General features: G+C 39.0%; 1 protein-coding gene across 8 annotated transcripts; it reads left to right on the forward strand.

The window, feature by feature from the left end:
- The first annotated feature begins 92 nt into the window (after nucleotides 1–92).
- LOC105287969 (multidrug resistance-associated protein 4) lies at nucleotides 93–27,248 on the forward strand. 8 transcript variants are annotated; one of them, XR_003406832.1, is made up of 18 exons: nucleotides 93–614; nucleotides 7,414–7,641; nucleotides 7,815–8,425; nucleotides 9,226–9,336; nucleotides 9,469–9,603; nucleotides 10,001–10,205; nucleotides 10,309–10,531; nucleotides 10,838–11,476; nucleotides 11,652–12,148; nucleotides 12,307–12,591; nucleotides 12,784–13,013; nucleotides 13,082–13,605; nucleotides 13,749–13,979; nucleotides 14,209–14,549; nucleotides 14,720–14,965; nucleotides 15,067–15,369; nucleotides 15,442–17,066; nucleotides 17,147–17,544. XR_003406832.1 is itself a non-coding variant. In XM_026971351.1 (18 exons), exons 2-18 carry the CDS (start codon nucleotides 18,076–18,078, stop codon nucleotides 26,822–26,824), a joined length of 4,230 nt encoding a protein of 1,409 aa, XP_026827152.1. In that variant the 5' UTR covers nucleotides 15,581–17,066; nucleotides 17,147–18,075; the 3' UTR covers nucleotides 26,825–27,248. The 8 variants fall into 8 exon arrangements, 1 of the variants encoding a protein (XP_026827152.1); XR_003406835.1 differs by having other exon boundaries at nucleotides 7,414–7,579; XR_003406836.1 differs by having other exon boundaries at nucleotides 93–566.
- Nucleotides 27,249–27,499: the final 251 nt, after the last annotated feature.

Consider the following 27,499-nt stretch of genomic DNA (forward strand, 5'->3'; position numbering starts at 1 on the left):
ATGTTCATCCATCACGATCTATATCTATCATCCGTCTATTACTTGCATTTCGTCTAGAGGCTGTTGGCGTGAAATTCACGGAGAGCGAACGTCTCGCGAGCGGCTCTTCAGGTTTTCAGCTCGTCAACAATATCGAGCCGCGACTTGGAATTCTAGTGAAGAGACTTATCGCTCGTTTCCACTGAAAATTGTCGGAGTTTCGTCGGAATTTTCCAAGCTTCGTCACGTCACGGGGTCAAGTTCACGGGGACTCGTTACTTTATTTGAAGACAAACGGATCTCTTCTGAATGGAAACCGGCTCGCGAACCTCTTTCTTCCCTTCCCCCCCTCCCTCCCGGAATTCTTGCAGTCGACCGTTTACTAGGTATCCCTCGTCTCTCCAGCTGGTGATGGTTGCGTGCCACGTGGTGCGGCGAGAGCGAGGTGGAGCGGCGCGACGCTCAATGCAGACTCAGTGCCCGCGCAGACGTTGTCGCGGTCAGTCAGCCGTTCCTTCGTGGTGTTGTGCGTTTGGTGAGTGCGTGTGATCGGTACATGCGTGCGATGGGGTTCTGAGTAGGAGCAGGTACGAAAAGGACGATCACGTGTGACGAACGACTCGTAAGACGGCAAAGTTAGTACCGGCGGCGAACGAGACTTGCGGGATTAAGAAAAATCTCTCTTTTGCTCTCTCTCTTTCTCTCTCTCGACGGGAGACCTGCAGTGAATCGCTCATTTACGCTGCTTGGGTAGCTGGTCGCTCGAACGCGATCTTGATTCTTCTGTAGGCTTCTTGCCGGAAGCCAAAAATAGCCAAAAATAATAGCTTCATTCGTCGTCGTACAGTTGTGTGTTGACGGTCGTTTCGTTCTCTTTGAACGCGGATTGTAAAACGACGGCTTGTCGTACTGTGATTTAACGGTATTCGGCGTATCCAGTTACGATATGAGTTTCATTCGGCGCGCAAACTATTGGTTTTGATTGCTGTCCATGAATATGCCAGTCGCGCGAAATGATAACGATAGCGATTCGACGCGCGGCGGCCACAATTGGTCGCAGTAATTCGATTTTTCCGACAGATTTTCAGAATGATGAAATTTCCGCACGTTGAAATTTGTTAACGTAAATTTCTTTTCAGAATAAAAAAAAAGTTATTTGAAAGTATATCGAGTGCTTCTGTTAATGTTTGCCCGCGCGTATCAGATTGTTCAGTATAATTGCGCCGGCAATATTTCTCATCGTCGTTCGGCGTGCTCTTCGGTACTCTTAATGCGATTATAATTGGGTGAACACATGAAGAAGCCGCGGTTAATGAAGCCGGCTTCTCACGAGAATTCTCACGAGTTCACGTAATTCTTTTGCACCTTTTGTTATCCCGGAGAGTTCCGGAGAAATCGGCTCCAAACTTCTCTCAGAAACTGCAGAGAAAGCGCGCGTACTTAGTATGCGTAATATACATAATAATCTATAATAATTATCTATGCAATACACACAGTGTATTATACGCAGATACATAAAATTTACATAATCTGCATAAATATTAAATTAAAATTTCTACGACCTTCATCAGTTCAGATGAAAAGATTCTTTTTTCGATTTATCGTCAATGAAGCGACCAATCTATTATTATTATGACAAATTATCACTATTATAATACAGTTGTTATCGTTATTCCACTAGTGCTCGTATTATCAACGGATATACATACAACATGCATGGCATTCGATACATCGATTACGTTTGACCGTGTGAGCGCAATTCGTCTCTCTTGATAGCGTCCATTCCTGTGCGTTTCACGTCACGAAAAGATTACGTCACGAGTCTTAAGTCATTTCGCGTCGCTGATGTATCATCGTCTATCGAGCGCCTCAAAATAATTCGTGCGCACGCGGTGTCATCAGAATACTCGCAGCATGTCAATTATTTTGCAGATTATCCCGCCTTACGATTATCTTATCATTCGATCATCAATATTTTATTTATCACTTTGAGAGTGGATAGAGAGAGATTATCTCGAGTCATGAAAGATTTTTGACAATAATGTGATTAATTATTTGATGAAACGCGTTAAATAATTGGAAATAAAATTCATTGAAACTCTGAGAGAACACGTTTGTTCGCAAATGATTGCATTTTATCAAGGGAGGAAAATTCCATGTGTAATCATAATTGATAACAGGATTTAAGATCCTCGCTAAAAGTGTCATGTGAAAAATGGCGGATCGCAGAGAGGGAGAGTCATTAAAAATCCGACAAGGGGTGACAATAATAATGACTGTAGACAGCAGGAATTATCTGCCGCACGAGGCATTGCTCATAAACAAGAGAATACATGTAAATTCTCATTAATGTAAATGATAATTCCGTGAAAAATGCATTTTCTTTGTCTTACGGTTGGAAAATTTTGAATTTGCCTTTAAGAGAACGCACGGTCGTGGACTTCAAAATTAACGGTTATTTTTAAATAAGCTCGATAAGCCATTTTACCTTATATATTGCCATGTATATCGCTTTGGCTTGTCGTGTGTCTTTCTATTATCATTATTCGACGTATTTCTCTTCCGTGTTTTCACATAACCGTGAGCTCTGCAAATTCTTTTATAGAAGTTTTTGATCCATGAATCAAGAATTCCCAGTCATTATTGACGAACGATTTATTATGACGCTTTGTATTCTTAAGAATCTTTCTAGTTTCGAATTACAAAAGACTTGAATAATTTACCCGAGGTTTTCCGATTTTTCTTTTTCAATAAAAATTCTTCGTTATATTGTAGCTATTTAAGGTCGCTGAAATTTAAACATTTTCTTATTCTTCTGGAAGAAGGAAGGAAGAAGGAGAATCGTTCATTTTGAGTCCAGCAATTTCTATTTAATTTCGACATTCAATCGATAAATTTTTAAACAAACGGAAGAGATTATCGCTTGGAAAGGTGTACGTGGTTAAACCGAGAATTCTTCAGAGAAACGCACATTGCACTCTTGCCGTTTTAGAGAAACAATTGTTCGTTCAAAGAAAGAAATTGCAAGAACTGCAGGAGGTACAAGAGTGTTGGAGCTCAGTAAAGATTACGTATCGCGCGTCACTGAACAATTGACCCGTCGTCTCGCCGCGCCGGCTAGGCCAAGCCGACTTATTGTTACAACGCACAACGCGCCTTTGTCATGGACCATTTAATTGTCCCTTAACGAGCTTTATAGCGCGCTGCTATGAAGCCATGAATCTCCTGAGTAATTGAGAGCGTTCGGCAAACGCACGACAGTTATACAACCGGTTGAATAATCGATTACCTGCAATGGGCGTAATCTGTAAGATATATCTCTGAATCTGCCCGGTTTTTTTCCGATCCCAAATATTGATTTTCCGAATATGAATTACTCGAACGTTACTTATTTGTCCCATTTTCTGAAGTATTTACGCATTTGATTCTGACAGAAGGAGCACACGAGTCTGATAATGATATCGTCAACCAAAGAGTCTTATTCTTTTTGCTGCAGACATACTTTGATAATTTGTACGAATTACGCGCAATAGGGAAATAATTTGGATGAAAAAAAGTGAAGATAACAGTGCCAAATGTAGATTTATGACAATTTGAATGATAACGTTGTTCAAAATCTGATTATTCATAGATAATAAGAGTACTAAATTATTTGAGTGTGAGAAAGAAGAAATTATATACATAAACATCGTGCTTTCAAGAGTAAGCTAACGTTACTATTTCTATAGTACTGCCATAACATTCATCGCTGTCAGGCTACACTTATATATATTTCACTGTTGTACCTATTCGAATAATGTCGAATACCATACGCGTGCTTAATGTTTATTCAAAATATTAGAATTCAAACTGAAATTATTATACTAAACTGTTTCGCTGATGTCTAATTTTCATATTTATCACATTATATTACACTTGTATTATTTAATAATGACACAATAATAATTATTATTCTACTTTTTTCATGTCATCAATTAATCGATCATCCCCTTTCAATTTCATCAAGGACAGATCTACATAAAAAGAAAAAGAAGAAGAAACTGGGCGCCCTCGCTGATTACGCCTTTGTTCGTCGGGAACGATTTGCTTTCGGGCGCACTGCGGTATTACGCGGCACGCGCTTCTATTAAGGAAGCGCGTGTTATATAACACCGTTATTACCACTCGTGGCTGCCGATTACTCTTCTTCTCTTTGACCATTGATCACAACGCATGAGCATTTGCCTGCAGTACAACGTTCGCCATCATGTCGCTCATCTTCGCGTCGCTCGCTTCGTTCGCTCTTCCTCGGATCAGATTTTATCGGGGTCAAGCTGCCTTAATACTTTTGTTTTCCGACTAATCTCCAGTAAACTACCTCATATGCAACGACCGAGGAGCGGATTGATAACGCTATGATCTAATTAATAATCCGACGGCATGTAAAATACGTTGCCAACGTGTCCTCGGAAACCAGCTTTTCAGAACGACATCTGCGATACCCGAGACGGAAAGCGAGAAGATAGGAATTGCGTACCTCGTTTTTATATTCCCGGCTCGTATCTTCGTTATAAAATCCTCATCATTAATCGCGGCTTATGTAAAGAGTATCGCGACGGAGCGACGGATTACATCATTATACATTACATTACCATCGCATTGCGGTGAAGAAATTTCTTCACAAAAATCAGCCCGTCATTTTGTATCTGGGAATTGGAAAAGAACTCACAAAAAAGCGAAAACTCTCTGCTGAGAGAGTGATCTCGTACTAATGATCTCGTACTCTCGCTTATTCTCATATATCTATCCTCATTTATTCTCGACCGACAAGGATGACGAAGCTTATCACACCGAGATGTGATTATGCGTTTTGCATGAGGAAGTTCTTCTATACAACCTTGCCACGCGCGTTAATCAGATTTGCATATTGCGTGAGTCGCATCGAGTTGTATTCTTGTTGTAATATTCGAGTATTTACGGAGACGATAATTCTTTGTTGTTACTTGCCATTACTTACTGCAGTCTGCCAAACTATCGAACATTGGGCGCGCAACGTTGTTCAATAATCCTTGCAGCTTGCTTCGCGTGCGATCAGATGTGTTGGATTTAGTATTTTCTTATCGATAAAACGCATTACATCATCGTCATGATTTTGTAACGATAAAATGCCGTAACAGCTGTCAGCAGTATGCGCGGAGCGCGAGAAGCATGCGAAGTCTGGGGCAACCTTGCACTTGTTCCAATTTCATTGTCCTTAAGACAGAAGTCGTATTTTTAACGCCCGGCTGTTTTAGCGCGTTGCTCGAGGCAATAGTGCGTGACAGTTGTCCGGTCGTTGCTCATTGGATTGCATGAAAAATTTATCGTGGAAATCTTTGACACCAGAAAGCCATATTTAAATAACAGATTAAATTATAAATTTATTCAGTGCAAAAACGTATGAGCTCGTGTTCGCAAAATACATAAAGCTCCTTCATTTAATCTCACATAATAAAAAACATGATACATGATTATAGTGACTAATAAGTAATACATTAAATAATTAATAAAATAAGTACTAAATTAATAAAAAAGAATTATTCGAGAGTGCGAATACATGCGAGTGCAATAACGTTGAGTCACGCGGATGACCAAGGAGGGGATCTTATCGTTTCGCTATCCAGTTCTCTCGTTTCGCTCACAGTTCTCTCGAAAACATCTCAATATGACAAATGATGCATTTGCTCGTAATATTCCGAGCAACAAATGCGAAAATGCTCCATCAATTTTCTTTGTTTCCTTGAATTTAGAAATAGTTTAGGGAGATTTCTGTAAGTCGTCCCAAAATTAAATAAATTAATTAAGCCGATAAATCGCTCGGCGATAAGCGTAATATCTTGCTCAATCTTGCGCCCTTATAGATTGATGCTATCTTGCTTTGAGTATATATATTTCATCGACCCGTTCATACGTATAAAGCAAATATGTACGTTTGTATATATTTCCACGTATATATGGATGTTGTAGCCGCTAGTTCTATTTTACACTATCTTTTCCCCCCTTCCGCTGTTAAATTTCTTTGTGATTACGAAGTAAATATGTTCTTTCCGGCGATTGCTTTCAGTTCGTGCGTTTGTTCTGTAAATTGACATAGCAGGTTTAGGATTTAGTTACTCAGGTATGTCAGACCCTGCTACTAGGTAGAGCTAGGCGCCCTACAATTTTATGGACCCCTGGCAAGCTAAAAAATCTGTTTCAAGAGGTCCCAAAGAAACTTGTATATCTGGCAAGACCCAAACAACGGTTAAAAATTTAAGCCGTTGGTTTCTTTTATGTGGGACATTGTAAATGCCCCCCTTTAAATTAACCGTCGCTACAGCTATTATGTAGCAAGAAAATGCAAGGCATAGAGTCCCAAAAGCAAAAGGAGTAACAAAATTACATATTTTTTTGCTATTATTTAAATTTTGCAACGTGCTTTTTTACACTAACATTTTTTAAAAGTTTATACAAAATTTATTTTATGTACAGAACGTAAAATAAAAATTCGAATATGTTTTGGAAGTATCGAGATTTTGGAATAACCAAGGGAACTATTATAATTCCGAGAGACCATTATTATTTCTTGTTTGTCTTATTAGTTGAACCAATTTGACGTAATGAATTGATTTCGAGTAACGATGATAACGAGTCGTGCAAACATTGTAATAAATGGTTGGAAATGGTTGGAATTATATTGATGTCAATATATTTACTGCAGATGTGAAGAATAATGTTTGATTAGCGGTCGATGACTGATAAACTCTGTAATTTCCATCGAGCGTCAGAGTGTTAAATGGTTTTCCCCATAAAGACATTTTTCTTTCAACAAATATTGTTCTTCTCTAACTCCGCATGAGGAAATATAAATCCGATAAAGTTTAATGATGATAATGGCTTATAATGACACAGTTCTTATTAGTTCTTCATTTGAATAATATATAAATATCATTTTTAATTATTCCATTTGCAATCTTCCAACATGAATCTTTCAATTCCTAATTTCTTGACTTTGCAAATATTTTAAAATATTTTAAGTAACTCTGATTTCAATTTTTTAATTTCGAAGCTTTAAAACTTTTTCAACTTTGGTTTTATTTTTCATTCGTTTAAACTCGTAATTTTTCAATTATCTAGTTATTATTCTAACTGTTTAATTTTCTCATGCTTCCAATATGTAGCGTAAAAGCATAAAAGCGAGATTATCAGGTCGAAAAGACTGACATCGTTAAAATTAGATTAGTTAAACGTAAACTACGATTTTTTATTCTATTTCGTAACTCGTGGGACATGTACGAGTTACAATGTAGCGTTGTAATAATACGACCTTCCGCGTGCTATTTGAGAAGTGATACAGCAGGCAAACAAGTTGCGTGCAGCTCAGATAAGGTAGAGAGGGTGCCAGGCGAATGATACCGACTCCTGCTTTAAACGTAGATAGTTATATTCGAAGAGTCACTTGGTTATTGGACCGGCAAGTTGATCATCCTCGGCACTCCTCGCACCGATTGTCATCGGCGTGTACTTTGTCTCCTCGATGACAGTAATATTGATGACAGCGAAAAATGATTCTTGACACGCCGATGGTACTATGAAAATCTCAGTAAGCCGCATTATTTAAAGAGAAATGTTGAAGATTATGAAAAAGAAGAAATGATTTTATTTGTATGTATTATAATATATATTATGTACATAGTATGTATAATAAATATTAAAAAATAATATGGATTGTTAGGGAATAAATTTGTAAAGCAGTATGACACTACGTGTCATGATAATGATGATATAATATTTATCCTTATTTCAATTATAAGATTGCAATCGAATATCTGTTTCAGGAAATTACTCCCGGGGAATCGCAAACACAGCTTAATTGCGCACTTAAAGATAATTCTCAAGAGCTGACGGACACTCGCACGAGTACCGATCGGCAGCCGATACATTCTGCAGTCGTCCGTGGAGGATCATCAACAATCTATACGAATTAGATAAAATCGACATAAGTGAGTGTAGAAACTGATAGATATCCGCAAGAAGCCGCGCGATACGTGAAGTGTTAATTACGATAAAACTGATTGTAATCGCGTGCAAAGTAGTTGCGAATTATATCGGGTGGCAATTTCGGGAGAGACAGTCATCGCAGCACCTGATGACTATGCAATCGTGGTGACACCTAAGAACACTAGAATCGTAGTCTGTGAACCGTTTGAGTGCTGAAGAAGTTCCTTATTCGTGGAAAAAAAAGATTGTTCCAAAGTTGGAGTGAGACCGTGCTGGTGATATCGTGCGTCTGATAAGCCGATCGATCGATCGACCCGTTCGTTCTAATTAAAGTGATAGCTCCCGTGGCAAGTTGATGCCGCGTGCAAGGACCGATGGATACAACGAAGCGCAAGTCGAAGCCGAATCCGAGAGAAAAGGCGAATATCATCTCGGTGTTGCTATGGTGGTGAGTTGCAATCTTCCGTCATCATCATTGTATCTTTTGTGAGAAATTTCGTTCGATCTCAAATCAAGAATTTAGAGGAATAGTTTAAATATTTGGACACTCGAACATTCGATTATTTGGGTTCTTTGTCCTCGAGCGTTTGATGTTTGCCTGTTCAGATGTTAATAATTATTATTATAATTGTGTGATGTTTTTGAGTATGTGGAGTAGTTAAATATTGTCATAATTAAGCAATATTAAGCAAGCGGGTATTGTTTGGATATTCTAAAAAAGGAATTGGCGGAATTAAGATGTTTGAATGTCTGAGCGTTTGAATGTTTCGAGATATTTGGTTCCTTGGATATTGAGGGATATATAGATTTCTGAATAATCGAAAGTTAAATGTTTGATGACGGCAAGTGTTTGAGGATCTAGCTTTTCGAGTGTTCGAGTGGCCAATTCGACATATTTGCGTCTAGAAATCTACACATCTTCATGCTTGATTAATATTCGAGCGCGAAGCGACGTCACGATTCATCCCCATAAAAGTAACGCACTCATCGCGTGATTCCACAAGGCTACCTTTTGCGCCAAACTAGCTCTTATCTTTCGTGCGGGCTTAATTTTATTTTCCAAGATGACACGGCATTTGTCGAAGTTGGCGGAATGAAACGTACCATCAAATCGCTGAGACATGTGCCGAGACACGTATCGCACGTTAAAGTCACTTCCGATCCTACTATCCTTACCTGGATATATCTGGAAACCGTCGCGCTTACATAACTGACAAGTTCAATTGATGCAATAAATTCACTATTCAGGTGGACCCTCAGCTTGTTCAAGACAGGCTACAAGAAAGTTCTGGAAGTAGAGGACCTCTTTGATCCCCTCAAGGTCGACCGATCGACTCTGCTCGGAGATCGATTAGAAAAGTGAGTATTGTGAAATCACATTGGGAAAAGGAAGGAGGATAGGAAAGAGGGTGGACGATCGGTAGGGCGTTCCGAATTATTCTCTCTTCAGGTGTTGATATGATATACTTGAAATAACACGTTTGCTTGCAGACGATGGAGTATCGAACTGGAAAATTCCAAGAAAAGCAAGCGCAAACCGAGTCTGCTGAGGACCATTTTTCGCACGTTTTTATGGGAATACGCCGTACTGGGGATGATACAGATACTCAACGAGTTCGTGATAAGGTAATAATCGTCGTTTCTAAGACTTATTTTCCCGCCTCACCTTCCCCGCAACAATTATGAGTAATATTTCGTAATAAAACTGAGATAAAGATCGTTTTAAGATTCTACGAGTACACAAATTCAAGATTTTACGTGCTCGGTTATCTCTTCTTTCGTCACACCTCGAGCGACAAAACGTTGTTTATTTGACACTTTATTGCCGGCCAGAATTAAACGTTTTTGTCTATCAATGCAAAGTAATAAAATTTCAGATAACAGAACATACTTGACAAAATAACATTTAGTTTTAGAATTATTCTCTATAATTATTCATTTATAATTGACACGATTTTTAAAATTTACATAATAAAAATAATTATAGGATTATAGAATTAACGCAGGAAATTGGAATTCGCAGATTAGGCACGCCGTTACTATTAGGTGGTCTCCTGCGCTACTTTCGGAAGGATTCCGTGGAGGTTTACGAAAGTGCCTTATGGTATGGAGCCGGTATTTGCGTAGCAACCGCCGTAAACGTTCTAAGTGGAAATCAGGCGATTTTTGGTGCTTTTCATGTAGGCGCCAAGGTCCGCGTGGCCGTATGCTCTGTTGTCTATAGAAAGGTTCGTATTTCTCTGAAAATAGTAGTAAAATACACGCTTCGACCGGTGTTTACATTAACATTAACGTTTGCGTTACATAACTGATTCGCACTGTTCGTTGCAGGCTTTACGTTTGAACAAAAGCGCATTAGGCGATACCGCACCGGGGAAAGTGGTCAATCTGGTAGCCAATGATGTTAATAGGTTTGATCTCGTCTCCATCTTCATTCATTACATGTGGTCGGCACCCACGTCTGCTCTGGTCATCGCCTATATTCTGTATCACGAAGTCGGCTACGCTGGTCTTATTGGAATCACCGCTGTCTTCGTGGTCGTGCCGCTCCAATGTAAGTTCCACCTCATGATTGCTTCATCTGCGCGAAAGGTCTTCTCAAATTTTGAAAATTAGGCAGAAAATGTCTTTTCAGAAAATATTCTTTCAAGATATATTTCTTCAGACAACAGAATTTTATCTTTAACTGGAAGACTGAATGGATTGATCTTTGAGGAGAAAAATATTTTTCGCATATCGCTGACTTTATCATAAATTAAAGCGACATGTAAACAATTACTGAAATCTGAAAAGATTTCTTACGCGGCCTAATGAGTCTCAGCTTTTCTCAGCTTCTCAAGATATTTATCTGGTTTTACAGCCTACACCGGCAAGCTGTCATCCAAGTTCCGACAACAGACTGCGATTAAGACGGACGAACGAGTGCGGCTGATGGAGGAGATCATTTCCGGGGTGCAGGTGATCAAGATGTACGCATGGGAAAAACCGTTCTGCGCGATGGTGGAGCTAGCGCGGAAATTGGAGCTGCGTGTCGTCACCAAAAGCTCCTACATCCGTGGAATCTACATGACTTTCAATCTCTTCACGACTCGTATGGCACTCTACTGCACGTTTATCTCGATGTTGCTGCTCGGCGAAGAAGTTACCGCTGACAAGATCTTCGTCGTCTCGTCCTACTTCAACATCCTCGCGCAAACCATGACCGGTATGTTCGTGCGTGGTTTCGCCGAGCTGGCCGAGTGCAATGTGGGCATACGCCGGTTACAACATTTCCTCCAGCACGAGGAATTCCAGGGTAGCAACATCATCCCCAAGAGACTGTCCATGTCCGGCAGCAGTATCAAGTCGGATCACAATAGGCACTCCTTGACGGACCTGCCTTACATCGACGACGACAACGTCGTGGAAACCTGCGAGAGCCAGAGCGATGACCGCAAGATGAATGGATTGGTGATTGTCGCCAACGATTTGCTGAAAAATACGGCCAATCTTGTGGGAGGTAGATCTATGAAACGTAGCAAAAGACATGTTTCTGATCAGTTAAAATCTTTTAGTTGTTTTTTGTAGTTTGCGCTAGAGTCTTTTTCAAGCACGGAGTCATTCTTCATTATTGTTTTCATGTCTTTCTCACCGAGAATTCGAAGCGATAGGATCTAAGCTTTATTGTTTCCCAGAGAAGAGACGTTCGTCCACGTACGACTGGGCAATCAAGATGATCAACGTGACCGCCACGTGGAACGTCGGATCGGAAGAGAAAACGCTGCAGGACCTAAATTTGAACATAGAGAAGGGCAAGTTGTACGCGGTGATCGGCATGGTGGGCAACGGCAAGAGTTCTCTCTTATCCGCGATCCTGGGCGAGATGTATCTGACAGAGGGTCAGGTGAAGGTCAACGGCAACATCAGTTACGCTAGCCAGGAAGCCTGGGTCTTCGGCTCCACCGTTCGACAAAACATCCTCTTCGGAGAACCGTACGACCGCCAACGTTATCATAAAGTGGTGAAGGCCTGTGCTCTGTTGCGTGACTTCAAGCAGTTCCCGCAGGGTGATCAGACTATCGTAGGCGAACGCGGTAGCTCACTATCCGGTGGTCAGAAGGCCAGAATCAATTTGGCTAGATCATTGTACAGGCAATCAGACGTTTACTTGCTGGACGATCCTTTAAGCGCGGTGAGTAATTCTTGAGAGAACCAGTAGTTCAGTCATTCTTCAGTCTCAGTATATTTTGATGATGTAGAATTTCTGTCATCTTTGTTCTCGTGAATCAAGAGAAATAAATTTTGAATTTGAATGTGAATTTTGACGATTTCTCTCATCTAAAATCCCAGGTTGATGCGCACGTGAGCAAACATCTATTCCAAGAGTGCATTCAGAGGTATCTAGCCGGGAAGACGAGGATCTTAGCCACGCATCAGTTGCAATATATAAAAGCAGTGGACGCCATTATACTGCTCGAACAAGGACAAATAAAATACTTTTCAAACTATCAGGATCTACTGGAGTATCGGCCTGAGTACAGGGTACTCTTGGTGGCGGAGAACGAGAAGAGCGACGAGTCAGACATAGAAAAGACTATAAATATAAGACGACAATTTTCCTCCTCAAGTAACAGAGTAAGCGGATTTTCTTACTCAAGATTTTCACTGACATGGATAACTTTAACACTTTTTAACAAGAATAATACATAATAGGTGTAACTTTAATATTGTTTTAACAAATAATAAATAAGAAATTAAATGTTTAATCTACAGTATTAATAACAATATAATATAATAGCATTAATAACAATAGAATTTTTTCAACAGAGTCGTACTCCGGAAGCCAGCAGCGGCGGCACCGATGACGAAGAGGAAAACGAGGATATTCAGAATCAGAACAACGGTTTGGAAAAGACGTCGCGCGGCATAGTTAAAGGACCTATATTCATCAAGTTTTTCCAGACTGGCGCCAACTTGATCATGGCTTCTGTCGTCCTGTTCCTGTTCGTTATCACGCAAGTCATCGTCAGTCTTAACGACTACTTTGTGCCTTTCTTGTAAGTATCTACGCTTATCAAGAATTATTTCATCAATGATGATTGCTTTATCAATTGATCTTTCCCAGAGTAAACACGGAAGAAACACGCAACTACTGGTCCAGGCTTCAGAGTAACAATCAGACAATGGACGATTATTCGAATGCGACCGCAACGGACGTTCCCGCTGATGACGATCTGATGGCAGTGAACACGTATATCTACATCTACACCGGCATCGTACTAAGTATCTTCTTCGTCGGCATCACCAGGTCGCTAGTATTCTACACGACATGCATGAAGTGCAGTCAACGTCTCCACGACATGATGTTTAGCGCACTGATTCGCACGGGGATGCGTTTCTTTGACATGAATCCAAGCGGCAGGATCCTCAATCGATTTTCCAAAGATATGGGTGCCATCGACGAATTACTTCCCAAATCGATCCTAGACGCTGGTCAGCTCACTCTGATGATGTTGGGTGCCTTGACAGTGACTTGCGTCGTGAACCCCATCTTTCTGGTGCCTGTTGTGATCACCAGTTTCATATTCTATTGGATCCGCAAAGTCTACCTGAAAACTAGCAAGAACATCAAGCGATTGGAAGGAATAAGTATGTTTTTCTTTTCTGGAGTGAATTACATAAATTCTATATTGTTTACATAAAATCTGTAATTATTTTTAGTTAAACAAAATATAAATTTTCTTCTTTAAAATATTGATGTGACTAACGTGAGATGTTTATCCGTGTTTCAGCACGATCGCCGGTATTTACTCATTTAAACGCCACATTGAACGGATTGACGACCATTAGAGCGTACTGCGCCCAAGATATACTCAAACGGGAATTCGACAAGTTGCAGGATCAACACACGTCTACCGCGTACATGTACATCGTGACCAGCACAGCCTTTGGATTTTCTCTCGATATATTCTGCTTTATTTTTACTTCCCTCGTTACATTCAGCTTTGTGGTACTCAGTCAATGTGAGTATCAATTTTTAATCAGAAAGCAATTCTTTTCCAGATTTTCTCATTCACGAATAATCTTGATTCTTTAATTTTAATTATGTTTTGAAAAAATCTCTACATTTATATGATTTTATCAATTACACGCGTAATATTTCGATAAATTTTATCCATTTTTTACTTTGACATTTGAAATTTCAGACAATTAATGTATCTTATGGGAAATTAAACGAAATGTATGTTTTAGCATTTTCCGGAGGTGAAGTCGGATTGGCTATCACCCAAGTAATGGCGCTAACTGGAATGATTCAGTGGGGAATGCGGCAGAGTGCAGAGGTAGCCAACCAGATGATGGCGGTGGAACGTGTGCTAGAATACATTCAGCTAGAACCCGAACCAAATTTGAAGGACAGAGGGACAGAGTTCCCGAAGAACAAAGGAAGCCAAAGCCTGGCATTGCCAGTCAACGTGTCCGACACTTGGCCCGGCGAAGGCCGCATCCAATTCAGGAACGTCTACATGCGTTACGAGGAGAACGAAGAAGCTGTTCTCAAGGGCCTTAACTTGGTGATTTTACCTGGAGAAAAGGTACACACGAGTAGAAAAAGTTGAGCAGTAGATTTGATCTAACCGTCATCTCTTTTATTGGTTTAGTTAAATTCTTTTCAATTTCCTTTAAATCTTTGATTAGTTTGAGAGGATCATAATAGGATATAATCAGGCGATAAATAAAAATAAAAATTATGATTCCCACGTAGATTGGTATCGTGGGAAGAACCGGTGCAGGGAAGTCGTCGTTGATAGCGGCACTCTTCCGATTAGCGATAGTGGAGGGCGTCATCGAAATTGACGGTACAGACACGGGTTCGATCGCCCTGGAGGATCTGCGACGCAAGATATCTATTATTCCTCAAGATCCCGTCTTATTCTCGGGCACTCTCAGGCGTAACTTGGATCCTTTTAACGAGTACACTGACAATGACTTGTGGGAGGTACTCGAAGAGGTTCGTTCACAATCGATTGATTTCTGACAAGTAAAACATCTCCCATCGATCAAAAGTAGACATTTTTTACAAATAAAACTGGATTAACCGGAATGTTTCAGGTTGAGTTAAAGGAGGCGATCCTCAATACCGGGAAAGGCTTGGAGAGTCGCGTGTACGACAGAGGTAGTAATTACAGCGTCGGGCAGAGGCAGCTTGTCTGCTTGGCAAGAGCTATCCTGAGGAACAATCGTATATTGATGCTGGACGAGGCAACCGCGAACGTGGATCCGCACACTGATTCATTGATTCAACGCACGATCAGGAAGAAGTTCGCAACCTGTACGATGCTCACAGTTGCGCATCGACTAAATACTATAATGGACAGCGACAAGGTTCTGGTCATGGACAAGGGTCATCGAGCTGTGAGTAGATTGTTCATTCAGACAGAAATCCACTTTTAGTCTCCGTCGTACTGAATCACAATATTTTTACAGGAATTCGACCATCCTCACATGCTATTGCAAAACCGCTGGAGTCAATTCACTTCGTTGGTGAGGGAGACCGGTCCGGGCATGTACGAACAACTGGTGAAGGTGGCGAAGCAGGCATACGCAGATAAACACGAAGAGATATGACGAAACACGCAGGTAGATTTCTGAAATTTGCCAAACTTGTGTCAATTAATTAACAACTCTTCCAAACTACGGCTGTAACAATAATCTAGGTAAAACTAGTAATAGATAGATCAAAATGAGTCTATTAATGTGCCTCCGATATTTTTTTAAATGTGAAAACAATACTTGAGTGTGTTCGAGGAAGGCGTACACGGTGCACGTAAACGAACCCTTCTAATAATGACTTTATTATTCCTTAATTTCTTATTCATTTTGACAGACTAATGATTAATTAAACGAGCGTGCACCGCAGTGTGCCTTTTCTTCCGGAACGTTTTGCGATATGGTACTTCCGTTTAGTATTAATACAGAATGTGATGTTATATCAAACGCGTGCGAAGAACTGTATTTGCGAGGGGTCACATTATCACACCCTTGACATCGAAAATTACTGCCGATCTCGTGACGTCGATTAGACAACGAGCCAGATACGGTATTAGGATACGAATTCTTTCACCGAGTTTACGTAATTCCAAAATGCAAACAACCGGATGTCTCTAGTTGTCTTGATATGTTGATCGTAAGGTGTCCGGAACGAGGGTGGACTATATTAACCGAGGCAATAAAGCTCATTAGCGCGATTGCCAGGAAATATTTGCGAACCTAACTGGCCTTGATCTCGATCGCGGCATTCAGGAATCCGTTTTGCAAACATACGATAATTATCTGCGAAATTTATGTACTTTCTCCAGGGATTTAATGCGCAAATCCAGTGAGTAAATCCGTGATTTATGTTTAATTAACTAAACTTGTTGATATACGTATAATTAAGAGAATTGACATTTAATTACGAGATGATAATGAAATTGTGTTACTCTCTGCTTTTTTTCAAAGAAGATTGAATGAGGTGTAGATCTGCGCGTCACGAAAACACGTAGTTCATTCTGGACGACATCAAACAAATATTTATAATTAACGCACAAATAAATACTCCAACTTAGAACGAACACTTAACGAGACGATACTTAATTTTTACTATTTCATACAAATGCAAGGGGAGACGAGCTCAAACTTACTTTTGTAAACTGCATTTACTGATGCAACTATGTACTATACTATGCTGAAAGTATCGAGATATTATTTAGATATTATTGCTATTAAAGACAAAGTAAATAAGCGTGCGAGAGAGAGAGAGGAAGAATGTAACATATATATATGTATATGATATATATGTAACATATATGCAATATATGCGTAATTGTAATATATGTAATATATTAATATATATAATATATATATGTAATATATATGTAATGCAATGTAATGTAAGGACTGTCATATTATGTAATAGCAAATTAACAATGCCACATGTGTTATTAATTTTAAATACATAATATAATTGGAACATATCATATACATTTATAAATTTAATACCATACCATGTGGTATTATTATTTAATATATGTTTTGATGTGGAATGTTGAGATATAATATATTTTATTAATGTATCAGTACTGATGACTTCCGGATAGATACCGCGTTCCATGACAACTTGGTGCCATGGAATGCGGTATCTATCCGGAAGTCATCAGTACTAACGTAAGTAATAGCCGTGAAAGCCTAAAGTCAGAATTTATTAATGTATATTTAATAATATATTATATTTTAATACATTAGAATAAACATTTTACACGTGCGATAACCGGCACTGTATAACGAGTGTTTCGTTATGACCAAGGCAGTTAATTATATACATATATATGTACACAAAACACACACATATATACATTCTGAAGTACAAGCCGCTGTATTATAAAGTGCTTACATTAAGTGAATTGGATATTGTTGTTGAGTAAAATAAAATTGTCACACATAAACGTATAGTAAGTTTGCGATGTGAGGAATGCGTGTATGTATGAAATATTGTATATAAGTAATTAACCAAAGTGCAATGGAATATAAAATAAAGATTTGATATCATAATTTGCGCTTTATCATTTCCCAACTGTTCTCCACCGTATTATCATAAAATGATAATAATCTCTACGAAATTTATTGTAAATTATTTGTAGAATTCCTAACTTTTGATTGCGTTAAAAAATGTTGCTAATAACGCAGCCAGTTTGCTTAGAAATATAATCTTTGCAAAATTTGCCAAGTAAAGTGCAACCGAATTTGATTATCTAAATCAGATTAAAAAATAAAAAGTTTAAAAATAAAAAAAACGTTGCAATAGACGTGCGTTACATAGTTTTGTTTGCATGAAGTAAAGGACTGTTAAATTGTTAAAAATTCTCAAACGGGCGCCATTATCAGTAACACTTCAAGGCAATATGAAAAGCAGCTCTGAGCTCTGACTCAGGCATCAGTAAGGAATTGACTTTCGAAGAGTTACCTCGAAGGTATAAGGAAGAGGAAAGCAAGAGAATGCTATTGTAATCACTTCAATTTGTTTTTGGTAGTTCGGAGTGTCTGAAATTATCAAATTTGTGAGATCTACAGAAACGTGTCAACATGAACAAGGATTCGAGTGGCATGAAGAAAAATCCGAAGGAGACTGCAAATCTCATCAGTCAACTCTTCTTCTGGTTCGTAAAGATTCATTTTCGAAAGAAAGAAGAGAGAAAGATTCTGTAAAATTAAAGTTTCGATTTCTTTGTAAAAGAAGAGTCTCTTCAGAAAGACGAAAATTTTTCTTCTTTCAAATATTCTTTCAATGGTTTTCTTCCAAATCAGTTTTTCTTCTTTTAGAGGAAAAGAAGACGAACTATTATATTTTTTCGAAAAATATTTAAGAAAATTTTTATTTCTTTGACAAGAAGTAAAATCAAAAGTTTTCTACCTTCGGCAACCGCCGTTTTTTCTTCGGAAAATAATAAAGTTTTCATTTCACTAAAAATAATAATAAGCTTCCTTTTCGTCGAGAAGAAAATTTTTATTTTATCGAAATAGCGCAAAACATTTTCGCAGAAGAAATTATTGTTTCTTCACGGAAAGCAACTTCTTTCTACTCAAAAAGTTTAATCCTTATTCCTTCTTATTAAATCATTGGTATTTTTGATGATTTAACAAGCCGACTTCCAAGTATCCAGTATCTAAGTAATTTGCATTGTGTTTAGTCATGAGCTTATCGTTTTTCGTGAATATGTATCAATTGGCCACTATTTGTCGTTATTAATTCCGGGCATTCCGCGTACTTGTATATTCCTGCAATTTTAGAGTATAAGCCGTCACGCATTATCATATCGCGTTATATCGCATCGCTGTTGCGTCAGAGGGAATTTATTTATTCCCTTTCTATTTCTTAGACAACCTCGAACCTCGGCTTTGAATCAAGTATCGTTTGTAAAATATATTTGCGATGGAAAGTGCATGTACAAGGTGTCTGTAGAGTATCTATGCGGATTCTTCCTCTGATTGTACGCGATCCTGATTGACGCAAACAGAACTCGAAGTTACCTAATATTTAATTATCTATTAAGCATCTTAAACTATTAAACTGATCTTTGGTAAAATATTCGTGTTCTTTATATCTTCTTCGCGGAGTATGCAGATTCTTATCATTCAATGAAGCTGTTAATTTATTATTAATTCTTGTTAATTTTATTAAGATCCCCTATTTAGATTAATATTAGATTAACGTTACATTGATTATTTTATGATTGCGTTACGTTATATATAGGTGGATGTTCGATCTGTTTCGGAAAGGTGTGAAGACTGATCTAGAGGAATCCGACATGTATCAGCCTTTGAAAGCAGATCACTCCGAATTAGCGACAGATCTCCTCGAAAAGTGAATATCACTGACTTTTTTCAAAAACATGTCTGTAATAATTAATAATATTATAATTAAGAACGACCATGAGGAAATAATAAATAATCATCGACAATTAGTTCAGGAACACATAACTTTATTATAATGTGTAATTTCTAAATTAATTATTACAAGAAATATGCATTTCTTCATTACTTCTTTAGATAACGAGATAGATAACCGTACTATAAATAAAGTATGTAGATTGATGCAAAAATAATTGCGGCTTTTGCCATTCAACTTAATAGCAAAAAACGCATTTATTTTTTATATGGTTGCTAATAAAATGTTAACAACTAAGATAAAGTCAAGATAATGTATACAACAAAAGTGCTCCGTAACGGTCACTCGTTACTTTATAATAAAATTTAGTGTTATATAAACTATTACATAACAGAAAGATTTATTGATGCAACGCATATCAATATCGTAACAATAATTGTTGTATTATTTATATAATAAATATTTTACTCAAACAACAAAATTGAGATGTCTAACGACGTTTAACGTGTCTCCTCGTCCAGGGCTTGGAATCGTGAGTTGGAGAAGCTGAAGAAGTTAGAGTACACGGTGACTAAAGATGGGCAGAAGAAACCATTGAAGAAAAATGACCGCCCGAAATTGTACAAGGCGATCTTCCGTGCCTTCTGGCTGCCTTACTCCATTGTTGGAATCTTCGTATTCATCCAGGTAGCCAAAAGAATCGATGAATTTCGTAGACGGCGTAGTATCGAGTGGTCAAACCTCCAAAACATTCTCCAGAATAAAAGAAGAAGAAAAAGATACCTTCTTTTTTTAATAAAAAATAACTCCAATGATCCAGAGGATTACTCGCGTTATCAATTTTTTTCGATTCTCCTGCTTCCAGTGTAGCATATTGCGAGTGATCCAACCGTTTCTACAAGGCCAGATCATCAATTATTTCAACATGAACGAGGCGGATAGGGATAGCGAGCAGAGTACTTTACTCTACGTCATCTATCTAGTCATCTGCACCGCTGTTATGGTCGCAGTAGCGCATCACTCGAACTTGGTAATGCAGCAGATCGGCATGAGAGTGCGCGTCGCCTGCTGCTCGCTCATCTACCGAAAGGTGTGCTTTAATTGAATCAGACTGATTAATTCACGGAATAATTAATTGAAAATTATTCGTCGCCGAGCACGAGCTCGGCCGACACGGTATCGATCGATTATTGCATGAATTACTAATTGGTCATAAATTGAAATTAAATCAATCGATGTAGACTACTTGATGTTTAGCAGTCTTCGCAGTCTCTGTTCACTAATGATATGTCGTTGATGATTCTCGTTTTCAAAGTCGGTTTCAAACAAGGTTCCCGTTCTATTTGAAAATGTTTCATGATTTTGCAATTTTGTGTAATAATGTAAATGCAGAAAAAACAAGACAATAGAGTAAGCACTCGGTAAGTTATTGTGCATGCCTAATACCTTCTTCATTACACATGTTCTTCGATATTGTGTTTGATGAATGCTTTCCGCTGGAACCGCGTATGTATATGTATCAAGGGATGACGCATGTCTTTTAACGTATTATCGTGGTATGATGCTTCTTCTGCAGAACTCAATTTGTCGAAACTCCTTATCAATTTATCGAAAACCCTTAGTCGATGCGTTAGCATAATAAATAGCACAAATTGCGTGTGAAAAGATACAAAATAAAAAACTGATAGCTTTAAAGAAAGGATCTTCACTTATTAAATAGAATTTAATTAGACATCATTAATCTGGAAACTGTTATAGTTGTTGCGGCTAAACAGATCATCTCTAAGCCAAATCGGCGCTGGACATATTATTAATCTTCTCAGTAACGACGTCATTCGCTTCGATATAGTAACGCTGTTTTTGCATTATCTGTGGCTCATGCCAATACAGGTAACTCTCTACTTTGCAGAAAGTATTATATTTTAATATTAATATAATATTTTAATCTTAATATATAGGCTGAATATTCCAACGTTATTGGACAGTTATTGGACATTACATTTTTTATCTATTTCTTTCTTAAATTAGACTTTGCGAGATTACTTAGCTTTTAATAAAGTATCGATGAATTATAAATAAAATAAAAAAAAATGAGAACGCGATAATTTATATTATATTTATATTATGAGAGTAAAATCATTTGTTATCTTTTTTGTTCCTTGCTGTCCTATAAATCATATTGCTGTATGAAATGAGAGAGTTTATCGACGTTAAACGTTTTTTCTCGATTTACAGATGGTAATCGTTGGGTACATAATGTGGGAGCAGATCGGCATTTCGACATTTGTCGGTATCGGATTATTGCTAGTAATCGCCATACCGATTCAGGGATCCTTCAGTTTGCTGAGTCGGAGGATTAGGGCGATAATCGCGCCGCAGACTGACCGGAGAGTGCAGCTGATGAGCGAACTCATAGCTGGCATACAGGTATTCAGGACTTCAATAATTCAATTTTACTTTCAAACGAACAAAAAGAGATTAAAAAATGACGCCGTTTCGAAGTTCAGTATTTTACGAAAAAAGTGTGAAACGATTTGGTGCAGTCTACAAAATTCCGCTTTTGACAGGTAGTGAAGATGTACGCGTGGGAGAAGCCGTTCACTAAGATCGTGTCGTTAGCTAGGAAGCTGGAGATTCAGAAAATCCAGTTCCAGTCGTTCGTGCGCGCGGCGTACCTAGCTATCATAGTGTTCACCGAGAGGCTCCTCCTCTACTTTACCCTGCTTTCGTTTATTCTCCTGGGGAACGAGCTGACCGCTAACGTGACCTACACGCTATCGGTATTCTTCAACTTACTTCAGCTCGTCACCGCGCTCTACTTTCCGATGGGGCTGAACTTTCTGGCCGAAACGATAGTGTCTATGAACCGATTGGAGGTGCGTTGTTAAATATAAATATTTCTTCTTTTACATATATTTAATATACGTGATGTTTTATTTTTTTCTGGTATCGTTCGTCTGTTGTGCCCTTCAATGATTAATTTTCAGGAAATCCTACTAATGGAAGAGGTGAACATGGAGCGTCCCGAGATGATCACTGAATCGCAAACCGTATTACAAAAGTCCAACGTAGCGGAACCTCAGGGGGACAAGTACATTGCTAGAAACGAAAGTGCAGAGCTTACTCAGTCTCAGGAGAATCCAGTTTGCGTGGATCTTCGACGCGTGTCTGCCAACTGGATTAATGGCCAGTTGCCGCCGACATTGTGCAACATCTCCATGACTATCAAGCCGGGCAACCTGTGTGCCCTTGTAGGCCCCGTGGGCTCCGGCAAGTCATCCGTGCTTCATCTGCTACTAAGGGAATTAAATCCTGGTGCAGGAACCATCGTCTTCACGCAAACCTTGTCAGAGAACATCGCGAAGAACAAATTGTCCAACGGTTATTTTGCAGACAACCCAAACCTGCGCATCTCCTACGCCAGTCAGGAAGCCTGGCTCTTCGGCGGCACTGTGAGGGAGAACATCCTGTTTGGCCAACCCTATGACAAGGACAGATACGTCCAGGTAGTCGTCAGTTATTGGACTTGTCACTATTGCTTGTATCATTAAGAAAAGATGCAGTTTGTGTCATTGATCAATCTCTGCAATTTTAGGTGACGAATGTGTGCGCCTTGATAAAGGACTTCCGACAGTTTCCGCAGGGCGACATGACGATAGTCGGTGACAGAGGTGTGTCTTTATCCGGCGGTCAAAGAGCGCGGATCAATCTCGCAAGAGCAGTTTACAGGCAGGCGGATCTTTATTTGCTGGACGATCCGTTGAGCGCGGTGGATACTCACGTCGCCAGGCATCTCTACAAGAAGTGCATCACCGAGTATCTGCACAATAAGACGAGGATTCTCGTCACACATCAGCTGCAGTTCCTGAAACAGGCGGATCATATCGTCATGCTGGACCGCGTGAGTGCCGCATCAAAAATTCTTCAAAACGCCCTTCAAATGATGAACTTTAACTGTTTTCATTTCGTCTGAGTTTTCTTGTAGGGTTTCATAAAGACACAAGGAAGCTATAATGAACTAGTAAAGTCGGATCAAGATTTCATCGAGATGATACATATCTTGGATCACCAAGCGCAGAAGAGGGAAGAAAACGTGAGGAGAACCTCGGAGATGTCCTCCGCGAGGAAGAACTCCTCGTTGATAAGACGCGTTTCCCAGTTGTCGACCGCCAGCTCCACTGCTGTAAGACTTTATCAATCCTAATCTACAATTTAGGAAACTTGGGAATCAATGTCTGTTTACCATATGCGTGATTTTATAATTAATTGCGTCATTTTAATTAAGGCTAAAAAACTGAGAAGATATTATAATGATAGGAGAAGCCTATCAGTAGTCAAATATACTACTTCATGCAATTATTCTCGTTAAACTACGTCAGTAGTCCAAAATTCAAATCAAATGATTATCATTCCAGTACTCGGACGTCGACGAGTACGTAGGCAATAATTTGGAGGGCGAGGAGATGGAGCACGGTCAGTTGTCCAGTAAGGTATTCAAGGAGTACTTGCTTCACGGCGGCGGCTATTTCATGCTGTTCATCCTGCTGATGCTCTTCGTGATTAGCCAGGTCGCTACTAGCGGGAACGACTACTGGGTCTCGTACTGGACCAATATGGAAGCGTTGCGACGAAGCGACACGAATTCTAATATGCCCGCTAGCGACCCCAGGCATATGCGCAACAACAGTCTTCTTGAGTCGATATTCACGTTGGATTCGGACGGTCTAATCAGCACGATAGACGCCCTAAAGGTCTACACGTTCTGCATCGTCAGCTGTACCATCACCACCTTGATCCGCAGTTTCCTCTTCATGAAGATCTGCATGAATGCCAGTCGTAATCTTCACAATAGCATGTTCTCCAACTTGATACAGACACGCATGTCCTTTTTCAACACGAATCCATCTGGTGAGCGCAATTCTAAGATGTGGCATAGCGATGATCTAAAGTGGATAATTTGTGCAAGATTTGAAAAATCTTGAAATTTTGCTGGCATAGATTGAATATCGCTGAATGAGCAGTAGTGATATCTAAAAGAAGTATTATGTATAACGTTTAATCTTAACGTCCTGTTTCAGGAAGAATCTTAAACAGATTTTCGAAGGACGCGGGTACGATGGACGAGCTATTGTCTAGAGTAATGTTAGAGTCGCTCCAGACCAATATCGTAATAAGCGGTATCTTGGTCATGGAGATAATAATTAATTATTGGATGCTGATACCTTTAATAATACTCAGCATCCTGTTTCTTGTGATAATAAAGTTCTATCTCAGGACCGCACAGAACATAAAACGTGTCGAAGGCGTAAGTAAGTATTGAGAAATATATAATAATCTTCCATTAAAACAAAGGAGGGCTTAAATACCGAAACGCTCATGTCATTTTCAAATTTTTTCAATTTTCATTATAAGGATTTCTGAATTTCCTAAATTTCTGTGGTTCTTTTAATTCTTTTTGTTTAAAAGTTTTTTCAATTAATTATTGAGTCTTAAGATATTTATCTGAGAGAAACTTACAATTCTAATGCAATATATGAATAATAATTCACGTTTAATGCGTTTTTGTTTCCAGCTAAGAGTCCCGTGTACTCCCATATAAACTCCACGCTGAACGGTCTTCCAACGATCAGAAGCAGCGGCGATAGCATCGAGAAAATGATGCGAAATCAGTTCGATGTCTTGCAAGATTATAACAGCGGCGCGTGGTACCTCGTCCTGGTTTGCCAAGAACTCCTCGGTTTTATGCTAGATCTGATTGTGTGCGTATTCATCGCCTGCCTTTGCTTCTCCTTCGTGTTTCTGGCGGAATACGGTATGTAGATCTTCCTCCATCTTTCAACTTCACAGAATCAACTTCATCATTTTTAAATAATTAGAATTGTATTCATTTATCAACTTCCAGGCAATGTGCTCAGTGCTGATGTGGGTCTGGGGATCTCGCAGGCACTGATCCTGACTGGCACTTTGCAGTTTGGCATAAGACAGCTGGCTGAGTCATTCTCGCTATTGACGGCCGTCGAGAGAATCCTCCAGTACACCAAACTACCGAAGGAAGAAATCATTAACTCGAGTGATCCTCCGCCGCCCACGTGGCCCTCTCAAGGACGTTTGATCTTCAAGAACGTCAATATGAAGTACGATAAAGACGATCCACCCGTCTTGAAGGTAAGCCTTCAATTAATTGCTTAATCATTTAAGTGATCCCTTAAGAGATCAGTCTTATCATTGATTCATCGTTATTGGCATCTCTTGCAGAATCTAAACATATCGATCGAGCCCGGTTGGAAGGTTGGTGTGGTGGGCCGAACCGGCGCTGGCAAGTCTTCGCTGATCTCGGCACTCTTCCGTCTGTTCAACGAGGGTATGGAGGGTGAGATCAGGATCGATGGTCGGGACACAAGCACGGTGAACCTGCAGGAGCTGCGCTCCAAGATCTCCATCATACCGCAAGAACCGGTGCTCTTCTCCGAAAGTCTGCGATACAACTTGGACCCGTTCAATAAGTACGACGATGTGATGCTGTGGGAAGTGCTTCGCCAGGTTGAGTTGAATGATGTCGCTCTGGACCAGCCTGTCTTGTATGGCGGCCACAACTTCAGTGTTGGCCAGAGGCAGCTCATATGCTTGGCCAGGGCAATTCTGAGAAACAATCGTTTGCTGGTTCTTGATGAGGCCACAGCCAACATTGACTCCACGTGAGACTTGATAATGGTTTTTTCGGAAATTCGTATTTTTAGATACTATGTATTTAATAATGGCAGATGATTTCGAATCAACCAATCGACAAAGTTTGTGAAGAAATTACTGATTTCTCAGATTATTGATTTTATTAACTTGTTATTCTTATTACACACGAATTTTTTAATTATCAATTTTCCAATTTTTGAGCGTTTAAAGCTGATTAATATTTCCGTTTTTAGCACTGATGCCTTAATCCAGGACACGATAAGGAGGAACTTTAAAGAGTGCACCGTCATCACGATTGCGCATCGCTTGAACACTATCATAGACAGCGATCGAATTATCGTGATGGAGGGCGGTCACATCGTGGTACGTTCTCAAAATAAAATAAAAATATCGCCGGAAAAATTAATTTCATTAATTTCTTTTTGCATTGCAAAAAAATGATGTAGTACGAGGAACACACAATTGTTTAAAAATCTCAAAAATGTTTGTTTTGTTTGTGCAATTACATAATAATCAGATAATATAGGGACAATAATAATTAGAATCATATGCCAACAGGAATTCGGCACCCCATACGAGTTACTGCGTGACAAGCCGGACGGTTATTTCTCGCAAATGGTGCAGAAGACGGGCAGTCAGATGGCACAAAATCTTTTGCAACAGGCAGAGAAAGCCTATCGGAAGAACAACGATTTGGATTTGTCGTCACAAAACTCTGACGACAGCAACGTTACGGTTACGGAACAGTCCGCCTTGTAGATTTCATTTGCACTAATGGTGCACATATAGTGTGTCAAGATCGTCAAGCGTGGATTTGCATAAATGCATAAGCATAGTGTACGTATGTATGTACGTAAGCCAACGAGACGCATGATAAACGCGATCGCTGTACATTTTCACGAGCGATAAGAGGCAATTTCAGCCGCTTACATTACTACGCGTGTGCTCTTGTGCCGATTTTTTGCACGGCGGCCTCTAGTTTGCGAAAAAAATCGAAAATAGCGTCGAGAATGAGAATGCGATGTCAATTGAGAACAAGATGCGCAGATACATGTTAATACCTTAATAGTAATGTTATTTTCTTTCTAATAAAATTAATTCTAAAAGTATCTATTGCCTTCATTGTATAGCATAAGCGCAAAATGTATCGTAAACTTAATTAAGATTAAATTTTATCTAGGCGTTATGTTAGATTATTATTTTCCTCTAACATGATGTAAGCTGAGCGCAGAATTAATAATTTATTAATATTAATAATATTAATATTATTAATTTATTAATATTATTAATATTAATATTATTAATTTATTAATATTATTAATATTTTATACCGTAACAAATGTTATAAAATTTATTGAATCTAAAAAGCCACTTGAAGCTATCTATTAACATATTTTCTTTCTAATCTATATTTTTTATTTATTGTATTGCAAG

This window comes from Ooceraea biroi, chromosome 7 (genome assembly GCF_003672135.1).
Source record: "Ooceraea biroi isolate clonal line C1 chromosome 7, Obir_v5.4, whole genome shotgun sequence".
Classification (NCBI taxonomy): domain Eukaryota; kingdom Metazoa; phylum Arthropoda; class Insecta; order Hymenoptera; family Formicidae; genus Ooceraea; species Ooceraea biroi.

Coding starts and splice junctions, on each gene's coding strand:
- LOC105287969 (XM_026971351.1), top strand. CDS start 18,076: ATGAACAAGGATTCGAGTGGCATGAAGAAAAATCCGAAGGAGACTGCA. Junction 21,269..21,613: donor TGTGGCTCATGCCAATACAG/GTAACTCTCTAC, acceptor CTCGATTTACAG/ATGGTAATCGTTGGGTACAT. Junction 25,191..25,280: donor CGTGTTTCTGGCGGAATACG/GTATGTAGATCT, acceptor ATCAACTTCCAG/GCAATGTGCTCAGTGCTGAT.